Raw genomic sequence first — 19,162 nt, 5'->3', positions numbered from 1 at the left:
GGACCCAGAGCCTTCTGGTTCCAACCTCTGCCTCGACATTTGCCTCAGGACCGTTGGTACCCTATGCCTTTGAGACCCCCACAACTGCCTCCTGAACCAACGTGCTGGCCATACTGGGGAACCTGGGACCTGTGTGTCAGATATAGAGAGCCCATGCATTCTGCCAGGAAATCCTCACCATTCCCTTCTAAGGGAATAGTCAGAGTCTCCTCCTGAGACCCCATGGAAGAGGAGGAATATGAAACAGTTCCATCTGTAACAACAAAATTGCCGCCTTCATCGCCCAATGAAGCAGTCATCCCGGCATCTCTGTCCCCTTAGAACAATCATAAACAGATTCACACCAAAGGGTGGCAGAAGAACTCCAGATCTCCCTAGAGGAGGCCCAGGACCCTCAATACAAACTCCAAGATATCTTACAAACCACCAGCTCCAGTTGTTAAAGCTATTCTGGAACCCGCTAGAGCAGCGTGGCAGACATCAACCACATACCCTACTACTCCCAAGAGGGCATAGAGGTATTATTTTCTTCCAGCTAAGGGAACTGAATTTCTTTTTACCCACTCTGCACCAAATGCTCTGGTTATGAGGGCCATGAAGGTCAAGGAGAGATCTAGACAGCAACATTTTAAACCCACTCCTAACAAGGAGGCTAAACATCTAGACCTGTAGGGAAGGAAGATTTTCACATCTACTAGCCTTCAGTTTTGTAAAGTGAACCATCAAGTTCTATTGGCTAAGTACAGCTATCTAAAATGCACAGATTTTGTAGACCAGCTACTACAGCAGGACAGAGCTCACTTTCAGGCTCTTATAGAAGTGTTTAAGCTGGTGACCTGAACCACACTTCAGTCAGCGATTGATGCAGCAGACATGTCATCTAGATTGATAGTAATAGCTATTGTGATGCATTGAGAGTTATGGTTGCACACTTCAGGATTTCCCAGTGGGTCCAAATCATTGTGGAAGATTTACCCTCTGAGACCTATTTTTTCAGTGAAGAGACAGATCAGTCCATACATGCTTTAAAGGACTCCAGGGCCACATGCTGCACCCTAGGAATGTATACACCTGCCCCAAAAAGGCAATATCACAGGCAGCCTTTCAAACCTAGACTGGCTCCTCAATAGTTGTATCATCAGTGATCTTATGACCTTCCTTGTAAGAGACACAAGGTACAGACCACCAGTTTCTCTGCACTCCGCATGTCTACGACATCATTTCAATCCCATCCCCCAGTGAAAAGATATTTTTGACTGGAGTTTGAGAGCTGCAAACCATTTATGAGGCTGCCACAAACTTGCTTATCTTGGGACAAGTTTCTAACTATGAGCGACCGAGTAGATCAGGCTATACTTGCTCCTCAAGCTCCAGTTAAAACTTGTCTTTCCCTCCTGAGGCACATGGCTTCATGTACTTATGCTACTCCATTCACCAGACTCCACCTATGTTCCCTTCAGGTCTGGCTCCAGACAGTGTATTCATCAACCAAACACAGCATGAACACCATGATAACAATTCCTTCCAGAGTAATGTCTTCCCTGATCTGGTGGAAGGATCCCTGTCAGGTATGTGTAGATGTCCCCCTCCTGAGAAACCGGGATGCACATCAACGTTCTGGAACTCCAGGCAGTCTGAGAAACTTGAGAGGATTTTCTACAGTTCGTCTGGTCCCGCCATGTCTCAATGTCAGATTACATGACAACCATATTTTACCTGTGTGTAGAAGCAGTCATCCTGTGGAATTGGTGTATCAAGAATTGAATCATCATGTTGGCAGCTTATCTTCCATGAATTCAAAATGTGTTGGAAGACCTCCTCAGCAGGCATTTTGCCATTGATCGCAAGTGGGAATTGCATGATTCGCTAGTAAACAGCATCTTTGCTCAATGAGGGACCCCCAACCGGGATCTATTTCCTTCTCAAACAAATGAGAGATGTAGCACATACTGCTCCACAGGAGCGCTAGGACTACACTCTCAGGGTAATGCTTTCCTTCTTCCCTAATCAGACTGGCTCAGCTATGCCTTTCCTCCCTAAGCAGTCCTTCCTCGGGTCCTGCAGAAAATTCTTTAGGACATGGCAAGCGATATCCTTATAATCCCTGATTGGTCCAGACAGTTTTGGTTTCCAAAACTCCTACAACTGTCATCTGATTCTCTGATCACCATCCAATCCTTTCCTGATCTCTTGACGCAGGAGAAGGGCAAGATCAAACATCCCAACCCTGAAGTGCTTTTCTAATCTCTTAGCTTTTGGATGGGAATCAACATTAGAACATTACTGCTCTCAACTTGTACAAATGATCCTTAATAATAGCAGAAAGGTTTCCACTAGGAAATGCTATTCAGCCAAGTGGAAACATTTTTCTATCTGGGTGCATAGAATCATAGAATATCAGGGTTGGAAGGGACCTCAGGAGGTCATCTAGTCCAACCCCCTGCTCAGAGCAGGACCAATCCCCAAGTTTTGTCCCAGATCCCTAAATGGCCCCTTCAAGGATTGAACTCACAACCCTGGGTTTAGTAGGCTAATGCTCAAACCACTGAGCTATCCCTCCAGAGTCAGTGGATATATCCCTCATTTTGGACTAGCTTTTCTCTCTCAAAACAGCTGGGCTTTCCCAAAGCTCTGTACAAGTTCATCTGGCGGCAGTCAGTGCGTGCCATCCACTATCAGATGGTTGTTCAATTTTCACTCACCTGCTGACTATCACATTCTTAAAGGGACTTATCAGAACTTTTCTGCCAATAAAGGAAACGTGTTCCTCATGGGGACTTGTATCTTGTACTTTCGGCACTCCCGAAGCCTCCCTCTGAACCATTATCTACATGTTACATGTGTCACTTATTAGTGAACGTTGATTTCCTTATGGCCACCACCTCAGCCGGAAGGATAGGTGAGCTAGGAACCCTAATGGTGGGGTCCACCATATACTGTATTCCATAAGGACAGTCTCTTTAGAACTATGTCTGAAATTCACTTCTAGAGTAGTTTCGGAGTTTCACATGAACCAATCAATACTTTGTTTTTTCCAAAACCGTATGCGTCTGAAGAAGGGAGACCTCACTCCCTTGATGTGTATGACATGCTCTCGCCTTCTACCTGAAAAGGACAAAACAAAATAGAAAATCACCTAGATAGTTTCTCGCTATAGCAGAACGAGTCTGAGGTCAAGCTATTTCATTGCAGAGGATCTCTGAGGATCGCGGCCTATATCCTGGTTTACCAGTAGTTGCACCTTCCTTTCCCTCATAGGGTGAGGGCTTGTTCTACAAGACCATAAGCAACTTCAGTGGTATTGCTTCAGGAAGTACCCTTATTTATTTGTGTGGAAATTCTGCGCCAAAAAAATTAAAATTATGCACACAATATTTTAAAATTCTACATGTTTTATTTGTCAAAATAACAATATAATCATGGGAACATAACTAAGGCTATGATTTGATCATGGAGATCGTGGACTGCAGACCTCCATGACTTCAGCCCGCAGCAGCTGGGAGCTTCAGGGTACCCCCACCTCCTGTGGCGGCTGGGAGTTGCGGGGTCCCCCTGCCGCTTGGAGTGGCAGGGGTCCCCTCGCAGCTCCCCAATCCCCACAGGCAGTGGGGGATACCTGGCAGCTCTCCAGCGGGCAGGGGAGGGGTAAGTGGGGCGGGCCCTTGGGGAATGGGTGGGGTAGATCCTGGGTTGATCGTAAATTCAAAACGTGATCTTGCGCGTAAAAAGGTTGGAGACCACTGCTGTAGGACATGTTTTCTAATCCTCTTGCCATTCTCATGGCTATGCTCTGAACCTTCTCCAATGTATCAACATCCTTCTTGTATTGTGGGCACTGGAACTGGACATAGTATTCCAGCAGTGGTTGCACCAGTGCCAGATAACCTCTACTCCTACTCAAGATTCCCCTGTTCATGCATCCCAGGATTTCATTAGCTCTTTTGGCCACTGCATCACACTGGGAGCTCATGTTCAGCTGATTATCCCCCACACTCCATCCCTGTCCCCAAATCTTTCTCATAGTCACTACTTCCCAGGATAGATTTCCCCTGTCCTGTAAGCATGGGCTAGTCTTTGTTCCCAAATGTCTACCTTTACATTTAGTTGTATTAAAATTCGTATTGTTTGCTTGTGCCCAGTTTACCAAGTGACCTAGAATGCTCTGAATCAGTGACCTGACCTCTTCATTGTTTACCACTCCCCCAATTTTTGTGTTATCTGCAAACTTTATCAGTAGTGATTTCATTTTCTTCCCAGTCATAAATAAAGACCTTAAATAGAGTAGGATAATTACTCCATTTGCAAATCATTGTCCTTGCCTGACCTGTTGATTTAGCAGTTAAAGTACTTGGCTTTTACTTTCTAAATATACTTACACTCTATATTAAGATAGTATTTACTACCTACTTAAACCCAACAGCTGTTCAAGGTTCAATAAGATGAAATATTAAGTTAGTGTTCCTATTTCTTTATTTCAGAGACACATTAACAGATACTAAGGTGCAATTTTCCAAAACACTTTTATATTGTTTCAGAATAAGATTTAGTATGGCTAGATCTTGTATTTGTTGGTGCAGACCCACACTTAACAACTCAATGTTTCTATTTAGCCACCTCGCACATCTCACCCTGTAGTGAAGTTCTCCTGCACTGACTGTGAACCAATGGTCATTGACAAACTACCTTTTGATAAATATGAGTTAGAACCTTCACCGCTGACCCAATTTATTCTGGAAAGGAAATCTCCTCAGACCTGCTGGCAGGCAAGTTGAATATGTACTAACTAAAGGACATTTATCTGAGAAATAGTATTCTTTAAATAACTTGGAATGAAATTCTAATTACATGTGTTGATTTACTATAAACTTACTGACATCACACCTTTAACTTATAACTCACACTTTAAAACTATGTACAACATGAATTACATGAACTCTTCTTATTCCAGGTGTATGTGAGCAATAGTGCAAAATATAGTGAAATTGGCCATCCTTTTGGTTACTTGAAAGCCAGTACAGCACTGAATTGTGTGAACCTGTTTGTGATGCCTTACAATTATCCAGTCCTCCTTCCCCTCTTAGGTAAATACAGCTTTCTCAAATCCTTCTGATGTGGTAGGCGGAAAATTGCTTCAGCCTAGTTATATTTTTTTGTGTTATTAATGCTGCTGTTAATAATCAGAAGCCTATGCAAATCCAAAACATTAAGAATGTAATATTCCTACTGAAAAGAGAACTTCTAATTTTTCTGGTATCTACTATATTCATGATTCACTTAGCAAAAAATTACTACCATTCCTGAATCTGAGTATAATCCTTTTGATTTCTAAAAATGAGTGTTTATTGTTCAGATATTTTACTCCCCTTCTAATACGCTGTGACTGCCACTTTTCCCCCCCTGCTGCTGCTACAAAGCCCTTCTTTTCCTACTCCCATGGATCTGATAATGAGTTAGATTTTATAAATAATAAATTGCAAGATTCTGCCTGCCTTACGCACCTCATGAATTGCATCCAATAGTAATTAGCTCTGATTAAGCCCTAGTGTAGTAGGACGAGCCTTTAGAAGAAATGTACTTAGAAAATGTGTGGTGAGTGATGCCTTACATTTAGAAATGCACCTCTCATTTAACTTTATCTCTGTATAACTTCTTAGATGACTTATTCAAGGTACACAAGGCAAAGCCAACCTTAAAATGGCGGCAGTCATTTGAAAGCTATTTGAAGACAATGCCTCCTTACTATCTAGGGGTAAGATGATTTATTGTATGTGTGTTTTAAAATGTCTGCTGTATCCTATAATTTATGGTAAACTTGTATGTTCAGTTATTTGCTTGTTCTGTTAACTGTCGTCTTTTGGATTATATTTTATAAAGCAATTAGGACGTTCTGAACATAATAAAAGGTTAATGTGTACAAATCTAGGATTTCACATTTATGGCATCATGTATGCCCCGGAAGAGTAATTTCCTAAAATTTACATTAATGTCTTGACTTTTCCCCTTGACTGTAATGTTATAAAAACTTGGTCAGGTATAACTACTGCTTGAACTATATCTCCACTAATATTTAATAATTCCGCATTAATGTTGCAATACTTAAAGGAAAAGGATGTTATGTTGCCTTAAAGGGTTACAAATTCACTTTGAAATGAACGCATTAAGCAATAATGTTCTTTAAATTCTTGCTACAAACTTAAGGATACAAATATACAAGGATATACATATGTAAGTGAATATATATTACTTGTTTCAGCCTTTGAAGAAAGCTGTGAGAATGATGGGAGCGCCTAACCTTATAGCAGATGGTGTGGAATATGGACTTAGTTACAGTGTCATTGCATACCTCAAAAAGTTGAGTCAACAGGTAATGTTGATGCAAAAAAAACAGTAAAAAATGAAAACTAAAAATGAAAAACACTTATTCTAGTATCAGACTAACTTGAAATTATCAAGTATCAAGGGGTAGCCGTGTTAGTCTGTATCTATAAAAACAACAAGGAGTCTGGTGGCACCTTAAAGACTAACAGATTCATGCATCCGAAGAAGTGAGGTTTTTACTCACGAAAGCGTATGCCCAAATAAATCTGTTAGTCTTTAAGGTGCCACCAGACTCCTTGTTGTTTTTGAAAATATCAGTGAACCATATTGGTTCTCATAGTAAAGGGGCAAGAAACCTCAAGTTACCTGAATTCCTACATGTGATTACCGTTGGTACAGCTTCCGTTCTCTGAATTAGTCAAAAACTTTGTTTATAGGCTAAACTGTACATACATACTGAAATGTGGCTGATTGGATAACTCAACGTATATAGCAACTGAGGGTCCTGTGGCACCTTTAAGACTAACAGAAGTATTGGAGCATAAGCTTTCGTGGGTGAATGCCCACTTCATCAGACGCAAGTAATGGAAATTTCCAGAGGCAGGTATAAATCAGTATGGAGATAACGAGGTTAGTTCAATCAGGGAGGGTGAGGTGCTCTGCTAGCAGTTGAGGTGTGAACACCAAGGGAGGAGAAACTGCTTCTGTAGGTGGATAGCCATTCACAGTCTTTGTTTAATCCTGATCTGATGGTGTCAAATTTGCAAATGAACTGGAGCTCAGCAGTTTCTCTTTGGAGTCTGGTCCTGAAGTTTTTTTTTCAGATATCAGGAATGGCAATATACAAAAACCTGTAGGAGAACACTTCAACCTCCCTGGCCACACAATAGCAGATGTAAAGGTAGCCATCTTATAGCAAAAAAACTTCAGGACCAGACTCCAAAGAGAAACTGCTGAGCTCCAGTTCATTTGCAAATTTGACACCATCAGATCAGGATTAAACAAAGACTGTGAATGGCTATCCACCTACAGAAGCAGTTTCTCCTCCCTTGGTGTTCACACCTCAACTGCTAGCAGAGCACCTCACCCTCCCTGATTGAACTAACCTCGTTATCTCCATACTGATTTATACCTGCCTCTGGAAATTTCCATTACTTGCGTCTGATGAAGTGGGCATTCACCCACGAAAGCTTATGCTCCAATACTTCTGTTAGTCTTAAAGGTGCCACAGGACCCTCTGTTGCTTTTTACAGATTCAGACTAACATGGCTACCTCTCTGATACTCAACGTATATAGTATACAAGCAGCATTTTCATATGTGCCAACTTGAATATATTTGTATTTAAAAAGGTACAGTCCTTTCTGCTCTATGCTAAAAATCACCTTGCATGCGATTAGGGATTTGTGCCTATATGTAATTGGGCCAAAATGTAGCCTTCTTTCCTATTTGGCCCATAGTTTTTGAAGTGCTTCAGGACCATGAAAGATGAATGGCATTAGCTAAATATAAAACATAGTAAACAGTGCCTTTCATCCCTATTGAAGTGCTTGCTTAAAAATGAGGAAACTGGCACAGAATGGACAAGGTTACACCCCAAGCCACTGGCAATGGTGGAGAGTAGAAGCCATATCTCCTGGCTAGTCTCCTGCTCTAGCAGGTAAAAACCATTGATTTCCCATTATCACTTACTGTTTTGTTGTGTGTCTCCAACTTTTTTTGTATAATCACAAAATTGAGTAGCTTTGACACAAAAGGATGTAGAGATGCAAATATTAATGACTTTGTATGTTAAAATTTCATAGTTTAAAAGCCCTCAATATAAATCTTATTTTTTAAACTCCTAGCTATAGCCTGTGGAAATATTTGATGAATCTTACCAAATTGTGTGGTCATTATGCAGATTTTTGAGTAAAATCTATAAATCTGTATATTTATACATTTTTGGCTCAAAATACATAAAATACATTGTTCTACAGTATGTTATACCTACATTAGAGTATACAGTAATCCTCAAAATCTTTGGTTCCTTTTGAAAGATTCTACCAATTTAAGAGAGTTCTGTTCTTAAAATGGGAAATAACATTTGAACTTTCAGTGTGGAAGGAACTTCTCAAGTGCAACCTCTGAATAAACATTGTATGACAGTCAGAAGTTCTCAAATGATTTTTGGCTTATTGTTCAGCTGTATTCTACCAAACTACTAGTGATGCATTTTAGAGTACATTCGATTTTGGGACATACTTGGCAGGTGAAAAATTACTGGCTGTGGTGGATTGTCTGCCAAATGGAGGAAAAATCAAAAGATTGCTGTGTGTTCCCTTATTTTGTTGGAGTTGAACTGTCTCTTCCTTGCTTTAATCTCGGGTTCTTTTCCTATCTTCTATTGACTTTTTTTAAAAAAAAGAAATTGATACCATCATATGAGTCCATAATAAATACAGTTAAATGAGAAGTTATTTTGTGAGAATTCTCATAAGACTTCAGCTTTTTTCACAGAGAAAAGTGAAATCCATGAGCACATGCAGAAATTCTGGCACAGTTTTCCAATAATCGTAATCAAGGCATTTTTATGAAAATAAAAGCATTGCATGCATATTGGTGCTTAGATACTATGATAATGGGCACCCTAGAAATACCTGAAAAAGCTAGACACAAAAACTGTTTACGATATTCTAATGATTTAGAATTGTAGTAATAGTACATTCAGCAAACCACCTTAAACACTCATCCACATTATATTTTTTTATACTGTATTAGCACATTGCCGAATCTTCTAAGTAAGAATTAGGAATTAATTTCATATTCTGACTAATCCTTTTAAGAGTATATTGTCAATTTTATTTATTTATTTATTTCAAATTAAGGCCAAAATAGAGTCCGATAGAGTCATTGGCTCTGTAGGCAAAAAGGTAGCGCAAGAGACTGGAATTAAGGTCAGAAGCAGATCACACAACCTGTCTATGGCACATAGGAACGATTTTCAACAACTGCTACAGGGGATTACTGGGGAAATTCCTCATAGACTTCTAGACCTCAATATGAAGGAGTATGCTGGGTTCCAAATAGCTTTGCTGAATAAGGTAAGCACCATTATGTGTAATGTTGTTATTTTCAATACACTTCCATTGAAGTATTAGATGTTATTTCATATGTAGTATTAATCAAAGCTTTATTATATTGCTGCAACTGTAGGAATTGAAACCTCAGACCTTTAGAAATGCTTATGATATACCCAGAAGGAATCTTTTGGATCACTTAACAAGAATGAGGTCTAATCTTATGAAGATAACTCGCAAGTTTCTCAAAGGACAAGATGAAGGTTAGATTACTTTGTTTGTTGTTTGCGTATCTTAATATGTATAGTAGTTAGTACTATTATCATAACTTTGTATAGTGTGCTGAATGGAGAAAAGTTGCACCTTCTTCAATAGATGCTTAGTTGGGAGGTTTTCTTTCTGAAATAAACTTATTCTAAGATTGCTGCTATTGCACATGAACCCCAGTGGCTTTTCTTGGGCTTTTCCACCACAACTTTATTATAAGTTAGACATGTTCCAGTGGCTCATGGAAGACAAAACTTGTATCTTCCATTTAATTTCTTTGACTGTCCTTGTCTTAAGAACAGTCTTGTTTTCTTCAGCTTTTGATTCTGTTTGTTTTTGTTTCACTTTTTTCCAGCTTTATGGGTATATCAAAGGACAAATATCTTCTGGACAGTCCTGGACACTGAAGTCCTCTGTCCATATAATAAGTACATAATAGGCATTGGCAGAGCAAGCTTCCCCCTCACATCCTGCCAACTTGCCTCACCCTTGCCTGAAAGGCGCACCTCTCTTGGTGAGAGAGTAGTTGTCTCCATGCTAATTCAGTTTTTTCCCTCTGTGGTGACTTTCAGCAGGCAATACAATAACCTGTGCTAGTCATAAATGACAGTAGTAGTAGAAGAGCTCAAGAGGAGAAGTACTCTGCAGTTAAAGTGCTTCATTACACTGTGGCACCTGATGAGTAGAAGACAATAATGGAAAGAATGAAATAAGAATAGACAGAGAAAAAGGAAAAAAGACAAGAAAAAATAGGACTTCTAACAACATTTCTAGATTATGAATATTAGTCTGGCCTAAGTAGTGATAGAATGTCACTACCATCCAATGACTATTAAAAAAAGTTGTGTCCAGTTCCTGGAGAGATGTCCGTATTACAACTGGCATTAATTCTAATGTAATCTGCTACCCAACCTACCTCCTTGCTGAGCAAAGGATTGATGGGTGAATTTTGACACGTTGTGCGGTCAAGATCACATTGAGGACCTGAATCACAAGGACTCTTAAGAAAATGCTGAATTTTGTTTTCAGTGTGTACAAGATTACAAGCCTCTTGTACCTTGCTGACAATATTAGAAAGGACATTTCTCAAGTTGTTGGTGTTTTACTTCTAATTAATAAAATGTCTTCATGTTTTTGGCAGTTAGGAAGGGGCTTTTTGTGTAATCATAGTTCAGAGTAGCATGTAAGGTGGAATATTACATAATAATTTCATACATCAGTGTAGTAATAGCCTCAGTGCATTTTACAATTAATGCATTCAGATGGTCTCCATTCCTTTCCCTCCACCTATCCTATCCAAAAAGAATTGTGTATCATGTTGGAAAAACAAAAACTGTACCCAGGAGGCTATTACTCATTTCTAGGGTGAGATGATCAATACACATATTACATACATTGATTTCTTCAACCCCAGGCAAGCCTTCCACAGTATGTGAAGTAGTATATTAAATATTTTAATTATTATGTTGGCAGGGAGGAAGATGGGTTTTGAGCATCTATTTCTGTATACTTCTATTTTGCTATATCCTGATCAAAAAGGTGGGATAATATGAAAACTGGATGTGTGAAATACAGCCAGAATTAAATCCTGAAAAAAGTGTCATACTGTTTCTATAGGCATAGTCTTTTGATAAAAACTATCTTCAATTCCAATAGATCAAGTTCACAGTGTACCAATAGCACAAATGGGAAATTATCAGGAGTACCTAAAACAGATACCATCTCCTCTTCGAGAGCTTGACCCTGATCAACCCCGAAGGCTACATACATTTGGTAATCCATTTAAATTGGACAAGAAGGTAATTTCTCTGTAATACTCATTTTGTGTAATACTAGTGTTACAGCATTTGTATGTGTTGCTAACTAGAAGCCATCCAAGTGCATAGGAAAAGAAGGCCATTATATTTCTTAGGAAATTTACTCAACTCTTTTTAGGCCACCTATTTTTTCATGGAGGGGCAGACTTGATTAGAAATCACTTACGAAACCTCTGCATTTTTTAGTATGAAATATTCATATGTTGTGAAATTGCCAACACTTTACCCTTCCCCCCCACCCCTTTTTATTAAACCCTTCCTTAGCAAAAAGCTTGCATTAACTTGATGGCTTCTCTAGTTTTCCACTAGCCCAAGGACATGGATTCTCAATCCTTCACAAATCTAGGCCTTTGACTTGATTTCAGTGAAGTACCAAGATAGTTGAATATTTAACTGACTAAAAATTACCTCGTGTTTGACTCTGGTTTAGAGGTCATGTTTTACAGGCAAATTGTGTAACCATAGTCAGCTTTCTTACTTGGGATATTGTTTATAGAGTGGTCTTCAACACATCAGTCCTAATCTCTACCAGAGTAAATCATTTGCCCAGGTCTTTTTTAATTGACATTTGAGAGAAGCCAAGACAAGGTGGTATATTTTCCTGATTGGATTGTCTTATATCTGACAAAAGTCAGGAAATTGTTGGATATGTTTTTTGTTAAACTTGCTGTGCAAGATAACACAAATTTAAGAGAGCTTTTTTAAAAAACAGATTTATTTGTTACAGGGAATGATGATAGATGAGGCAGATGAATTTGTATCAGGGCCTCAAAATAAACACAAACGACCTGGAGAACCAAATATGCAAGGGATTCCTAAAAGACGTCGGTGTATGTCACCCCTTCTCAGAGGCCGGCCACAGACTCCTCCTGTCATGAACAATCACGTTGGAGGAAAAGGGCCACCTACACCTGTAACACAAGCACAGCCAGATCTTGTTAAACCTATTCCTATTCACAAAAGTAAGTGTAACTCTATTTCAGTTAATTTTTCCTGTTGCCTTCATTTGGTTCCTCTTCAGGTAATTCGCTTTACTCTTTATACAAAAGAATGTTTTAGTTGGTCATCAAAAAAGTAAGCATGCTGTAGATTTCTCAAATTCGTGTATTTGAATATCCAGTTCCAAAACATCAGTATGTAAATGTTCAGCCTTAATTATCCAATTACTTTTGTATTTGGCACCTCAGAGGTGACACACCTCTGCCATTCTTTTGTAATTTCAAAGCAATATAAAGATTTCTGAAATTTAACTATCTGCCATTGAAACACCACTTTCTAATACTAAAACTACCTTGATGTGTACAAGGGAAAGTATTATACAATGTAGACAAAGGTACTTGTTCTATGCCCTTTAATTGTTCCACATACATACATTTTAGGATTTAGTGATACATAAATTGATTGTAACTTTATAGTAAGTAAAATAAACATCAGTGAAATTTATAGAAGTTACCCTCCCAGCAAATCTATGAGGGGGCAGAATGGGGGGAGGGTTTCATATTTGTAGACTTGTCATATTTGTTGTTTGTCTACATGTACTCTTTATATTGAGGATTTATATTTTCCTCCATAAATCTTTTGAGCCTCTAATTATTTCTGTTGCTCTTTTCTTCCTCAGCATTTTTGAAATAAGAAAGTGAACGTATTAAATTAACATTTCAGGTTCATTTGCACCAGAGATGAGTAGGGGGGTCCTTCTCTTCCTGGTCTGTGATGTGGTATCCCTGTATAGATGAAGAGTTTAAAAAAGGAGTTTGGTATTTCAGCCATTACATTTAACTCCTTTCTTACAAATAGACCTGCTTTTTTCTAGCACTCTTTTCTTAGCAGTATGCAAAAGCTTTTTACTTTCCCCTTAGGTTTTTTAACTAGCATTTTAACTCATTTTCGTGTGCCCCATATTTTTTCATATGTTACTAATTTAATATTCTAGTTTGGTTTCCTTCTGTCATTTGACTTCATGTATTAAGCAGACGCTTGTGAAATCAGTTGGTTAATCCTTATATTCTTCAATTTCAGAGGAATTGTAGCTTGTTTTAATTATGGTGTCTTTAAGATTCCCCAGCTGCCGTGCACCATGGAATATTTAAAACCTTCCATCTTGTGTTAGTCACTGAATTTTTTAATTCCAAATTTTGTATTCAAGTGGTGGTTGCATTCTCTTATTTTTGGCTCATAATCTTTCCCCTTGTAACACTGGAATCTATTAATTCAATAAGACCACACTTAAAATTAGATACTGCTATAAGACATTCAAGTAGACATGCAAAAGTAATAGCCAGTGCCTGATTTGTAGCTGAATCTCAGCCTGGCCTCACTTCTTGCAGATGTAATTTTGTGCTTGCAACTAACTGTCGTATTAATCTTACTATTTAGATGGCAAAATATATGACTGATTTGCAGACTCAAGTTAGGTATGTAGCGGATTTAGTAAGATTTCTTCCTGTAGCTGGGCCGAAGAGTTCAGTTTTTGCAGGCTCAAATTGTCCCTCGGAAAGACAGGCTGTCTGAAAAACTAGAGTCAATCTTCTTTTGTGGTGTGACTTTTTCCCAGGAGGAAGTCTTAACCTGGCCTGGAATAATCTTTGGACTTCTGGTATAGAGACACACGCGCGCACACAAACACTTTTTCATATGGTAAAATAGAATACATTTTCAACAATTGTTGGTTGTTTGCTTTTCCAGTTCGTTGGTAAAATACAGAACAAATTGCATTTTAATTTGGATGTTTGCAGTAATTTCCTTACTTCTCGGAGGTAGGACAATATTACAAATAAGCATGTAGTTAACAATCCGCTGGATATTTACTCTTCTGTGGGAATTGACACCAGGGCAGATTACAATTGAATCACATGTATAGTCAGAAGTACTGGGATATACTTTCTTATAACAAAATTTAGGAACCTTCCCAGTACAAAGAGTTTGTTTCCCCTCTTCTCTTTTAATACAGTGAATAAAGTAAAAGAGCAAGGCTGGTATATCCCTTTAAGTGGGTCTCACTGATCTCTGATATATTAGTGGGTACAATCTCTTTGAACTGAGTCACTCCAAAATATTGCAACACACAAGCTTATCTGGTGAGCTTCACTCCAGTGAAGAGTGAACTTATTCCTTTAATGTGTGCCTGTGTGTTGCATAGGGCCTTGAGCCAGCCCTTCTGCACTGAAGTGAATTTTTTCCATTAATCTTAATGGGACCAGGTAAGTAATTCCTCACAGAAACACCCTTTATCTTCTGTTCATTTGACTTCTTGCTTTGTTGCTAGTCTGTGTAATTCTTCCCTTTTCCTTATAAAGAATGCTTCCCTGTATTGATAGACCACCACCCCTCAATGGACATTCCAGGGTGTTCTGTGCCACCAGCAACATCATCTTCTGACTCCCCAATGTTGCAGAAGTATCTCTTACCTTCCTCTAAACCTACTTGCTGCAACATGACGGCACAAGACTAGATTACCCAGTACCAAATCATGTATGATTTTAATGGTTTTTAATGCATGCTTGCCAGTTTTTCTCTTCATAGTCTTTATTTTTCAGCTTCAGAAACCAATAACGAGATTGCAGCGGATGATGTGATTGAGAATCATGTTGCAGACCCACTTTCATCAGATGTTTTTCCAAATGCTATGGATTCTGACTTTTCAGTGTCCCCTTCTCCATTCAATTCATTGGATGGACCAACAACTCATTCAGAGGATCTAGGCCATGAACATTTAGGAATTAATAACCTTAACATCGATGAATTTATGAAAAATGAAGAGTCGGGTGGTAAAGAGCGAAGTACTCAAGAAAACTTGCCAGCATCTTCGCCCAACAAAGGGAAAAAAGTGATACATTCCAGAAGTGCGAGAGAGGTTAATATAGAACTAAAAGCACAAATTATGAAGGAGATTAGAAAACCGGGAAGAAGTAAGTATAAGAACTGCAAACCACTATCTTTGTATCCAGATGATTGGAGAGACAACTAGACTCAATTGAAATATTTAGATTACATCATTGTATTTTGTAAGATACTGAGTCATGCAAGAATTGTAATAGATATCTGTGATTACTAGCAGAAGTAAAAATAAGAGAAGAGAAACCCTATGTGTAGTAGAGAGGAAATCCTTTTAATTCAAAGTTTATAAGGCCTCTTTAGAAAGTTTGAAAATCTGTTTTCTTTCATACTTTCCTGAATGCGTGGGTGGAATAGGATTAAATCCATCTGTTTATATTCTTCAGATTTTGTACTTACCTACTTTGACAGTAGCCTAGATTTAGTACATTTGGTTTTTACATTAAAGTTGACAAATAACTTTTAATTTTTCTTCGAGTGATGGTCCCTATGTGTATTCCACACGTGGGATAAGCATGTGCACCATGAGCTTGAGTCTGGAATTTTTTTTACAAGCAGTGTCCATTGGCCTCTACATGCGCCATAGTGCTCCTCGTGCACTGAAGCGAGGGCATAAAAGGTGGTGTGGGCCAACACCTTTCCAGTTCTTTCTTACTGCCGCAAGCTCCGAGTCAGAATCTTTGGTGTCCTCAGCTCCTTTTTTTTACTGTCATTGCTGTAAGGTATTGTGTATAGTTAGTTTAAATAGTATAGTTAAATGGTATTTTTTTCCCATTTTCTTCCCCACCCGGTGACTTTTTCACCCTGAGAATGTCCATGGTTCCAGGGTTCAAAAACAGTTTCTTGCGCTCATTCTTTTTTGGTGAGCAACTAACAACAACGTTGCCTCTGCTGCCTGGGTGAGGCTCATATTTCTGCCAAGTGCAGCAGTGGCCGCTTCCCCCCACCCCACCCCACCCCAAACTCATGAGGGTCAGGAATTGACATTCAGAAAATATCTCATGGAGAAGTTGAGAAGACCAGTCACATGCAGGCTGGGGACCTCCCCATACCTCATTTCACCAAGTAGACAGTGCCCCTTCAAGCACAAGCTCAAGAATGGAGGCTAAGACCATTAAGTCTGAGGAGAAGGCTTCACATGACAGCAAAGGGCACTATCATAGATATAAGGACATGCCATCTTTGTCGAAAACTTCCCTGAAGAGAAAGGATCCCTCCGCAATCCAGTCAGTCAGGAGAGTTGGTGCAGGTGGGTGCTAAGAATTTAGGCCTGAGTAAATCTTCTCAACAGGAGAAGGAAGGGCATAAAGATATGGATCTGATGGTTCAAATATCGGGTCTGATGGTGAAGGCTCGGGATGAACAGCTTCTGGTGCTCCCTTCCATTTCTATAGCTGATGCAATACCAGTAGCAATGTGGCCCCAGAGGGAGCCGACTGCCACAGTGACCCAGGGAAGCTCCAGTTCTGACAGCTCTGCCAATGGGCTCTTCTCTACGTTTCCCGGAGGACATCTTTGCTCTTCTGTATCTCATTCATCCCTCCTATTGGTTCCATCTCTATTCTGGGATGTTGATACTCCAGAGGAAGAGCCTATCCCAATGAGGCAGAGTTGTTCTCCCATCCCACCTGGCAGCCTTGAGGCACAGCCATTGGTACTGTTCTGCACAAGATAAGGAATCAGGCTTTTTCTTTGGATGAATTTGAGTCTCCACAGGAGTCTGTGTAGCATTGGGTGGAGGTGGCACTAGACAGGAGAGACACAAGATCAGGATTCCAACCTCAGACAATTGGCCAAGAAACAGGTGATAACCTACGCCATAGGGTCCTCCTCTGCCAGTTGATCCATCCTACTGTGAAGAGTGTGGGATCCCTACCCTAGACACCCAGGATTGGTGCAGGAGTCCTATTTGTCATCACCTAGACACCCACAACTGGCCCTGTTGGAATATTTGGAAGGGGAGACTGAGGAGGATCATACAGTTTTGGGAGAAACCTTGTTGTCTTCACTGGAAGAGGCGTTTACTCCATTTTCTCCGTCTCTGCCAGATGACCTGAAATAATATCAAGAGCTCGTGCCCAGGGTGGCTGCAGAGCTATAAATTCAGCTTCAGGAAGTCCTGGAGCCTCAGCATATTTTTCTAAACATTCTGCAGCCTTCCGGTCCCAGTTGAGTGGCCCTCCTCATAAACAAGGCCATCATGGAGCAAGTACAGATAGTTGGCACACTCCTGCTTCTTGTGCTCCCACCTTTAACAGCGCTGAGAAGCACTACTTTGTTCCATCTCCAGGGGAGTTTTTGTTCTCTCACCCACTGCTAAACTCTTCGGTGGTTTAGGCAGCTACAGAGCAGCCCAAGCAACAGCACCCAAAGGCTACTCCCTCTGAAAAGGGACACAAGTGACTCAACCTTCTAGGGAGAAAGGTCTTCTCTTCCACCTCTCTCCAGTTCAGGATCTCAGATGATCAGGCCCTCTTGTCCAAATATGATTTTTACTAATTATAATTTTTTGGAATTTAAGGACCAGCTCCCTGAGGGGTGCCTAATTCTAGGCCTTAGTGAATGGGGGCAGATTGGTGGCCAGAGCTTTCCTCCAAGCTGTGGTGGGTGCAGTAAATATTGCATCTAGGAGAATGGCTTACAGATGTGTTGTGAGGAGAGACTTGTGGTTCTTCTTCGAGTGCTTGCTCATATCCATTCCATTAGGTGTGTGCGCGCCGCGTGCACGATCGTCGGAAGATTTTCTACCCTAGCAACACCGGCGGGTCGGCTGTGGAGCCCCCTAGAGTGGCGCCTTCATGGCGCTGAATATATACCCCAGCCGACCCGGCGCCCCCTCAGTTCCTTCTTACCGCCCCTGACGGTCGTTGGAACTGTGGAGCGCGGCATAGCTGTTCTCCACTCTCCCTAGCTTAATTAGTTATTCGCAGTTGTAGTTATAGTTATAGTTCTAGTGTTTGTAGTTTAATAGTTAAATAGTTTAAAGTTGTTAGATTTGTTATAATAGTCCAGGGGACTAAGGGGGTCGTCGCCCCCTTTCTCCCCCGGCCGCGGGCCCGGGCTCATGCCCAGAGCTCCCGGCTTCAAGCAGTGCGCCTCCTGCGCTAAACCTATGCCCACGAGCGACCCGCACGACTCCTGTCTGAAGTGCCTGGGAGAGTCCCACCAAACAGATAAGTGCAAGATCTGTAAGGCCTTCAGACCAAGGACCAAGAAAGAGCGGGACTTTCGGCTCCGGCAACTCCTGATGGAGGCGGCACTTAGCCCGGACACTCCTTCTACGAGCCAGGCCCAGGCACCTAGCGCCTCGGTGCGCAGTGCCCCAGCAGCACCGGCAATGCCGACAACGCGGGCGGTGTCGGACAAACCTCCCCGGCACCGGACCTCGTCGGCACCGCAGCAGGCACCTCGGCGCCGGTCATTATCCCCGGGGCATAAAAAAGCCCGTAAGACGGGGACCTCTGTACCGAAGACGCCGGCTCCCCCAGTGCCGGGGGTAGAGCCGAGTGCGCCGGTGGAGCACCGGAAACAGGTGCCTCCAGCACTGTCGACTCCGGCACCGAGGCCGTTGAGTCCGGTGCAGATAGCGTCTCCACCGAGACCGGCGGTAATACAACTCCCGTCGACTCCGGAGACCTTCGTGGCGGCGAGAGACTTGATAGCTCTCACAGAGCCAGCACCGCCTCAACCACTGGCACCGACGGCACCGTTGACCCGCCCGGTCCAGTCAAGGGGGAAACCTGCCTTGATGCGCCCTCCATCACAAGGGCTGGAACCTCGGCACCGGTCCAGGTCCAGAAGCACGTCCCCACGCCGCTCGCAGTCCCGGCACCGAATATCACCTCGGCACCGGTCGTACTCGCGGCCA

General features: G+C 41.1%; 1 protein-coding gene across 4 annotated transcripts in view; it reads left to right on the top strand.

The window, feature by feature from the left end:
- The window catches only part of INTS6 (integrator complex subunit 6), a 95,376-nt gene that overhangs the window by 46,769 nt on the left and 29,445 nt on the right, over positions 1-19,162 (top strand). For 3 of the 4 annotated variants that reach the window (XM_054015144.1, XM_054015149.1, XM_054015145.1), the window contains 9 exons: positions 4,611-4,763; positions 4,949-5,081; positions 5,655-5,749; positions 6,254-6,364; positions 9,185-9,400; positions 9,513-9,639; positions 11,300-11,442; positions 12,188-12,422; positions 14,997-15,368. In XM_054015144.1, the coding sequence (XP_053871119.1) occupies positions 4,611-4,763; positions 4,949-5,081; positions 5,655-5,749; positions 6,254-6,364; positions 9,185-9,400; positions 9,513-9,639; positions 11,300-11,442; positions 12,188-12,422; positions 14,997-15,368 (1,585 nt within the window). The remainder of the gene's footprint in view (positions 1-4,610; positions 4,764-4,948; positions 5,082-5,654; positions 5,750-6,253; positions 6,365-9,184; positions 9,401-9,512; positions 9,640-11,299; positions 11,443-12,187; positions 12,423-14,996; positions 15,369-19,162) is intronic. The other variant, XM_054015146.1, reaches the window with a different exon arrangement.

This window comes from Malaclemys terrapin, chromosome 1, assembly GCF_027887155.1.
Source record: "Malaclemys terrapin pileata isolate rMalTer1 chromosome 1, rMalTer1.hap1, whole genome shotgun sequence".
Lineage (NCBI taxonomy): Eukaryota > Metazoa > Chordata > Testudines > Emydidae > Malaclemys > Malaclemys terrapin.
Note: the sequence above shows the minus strand (reverse complement) of the source record. Positions and strands in the feature narration are given on the sequence as shown.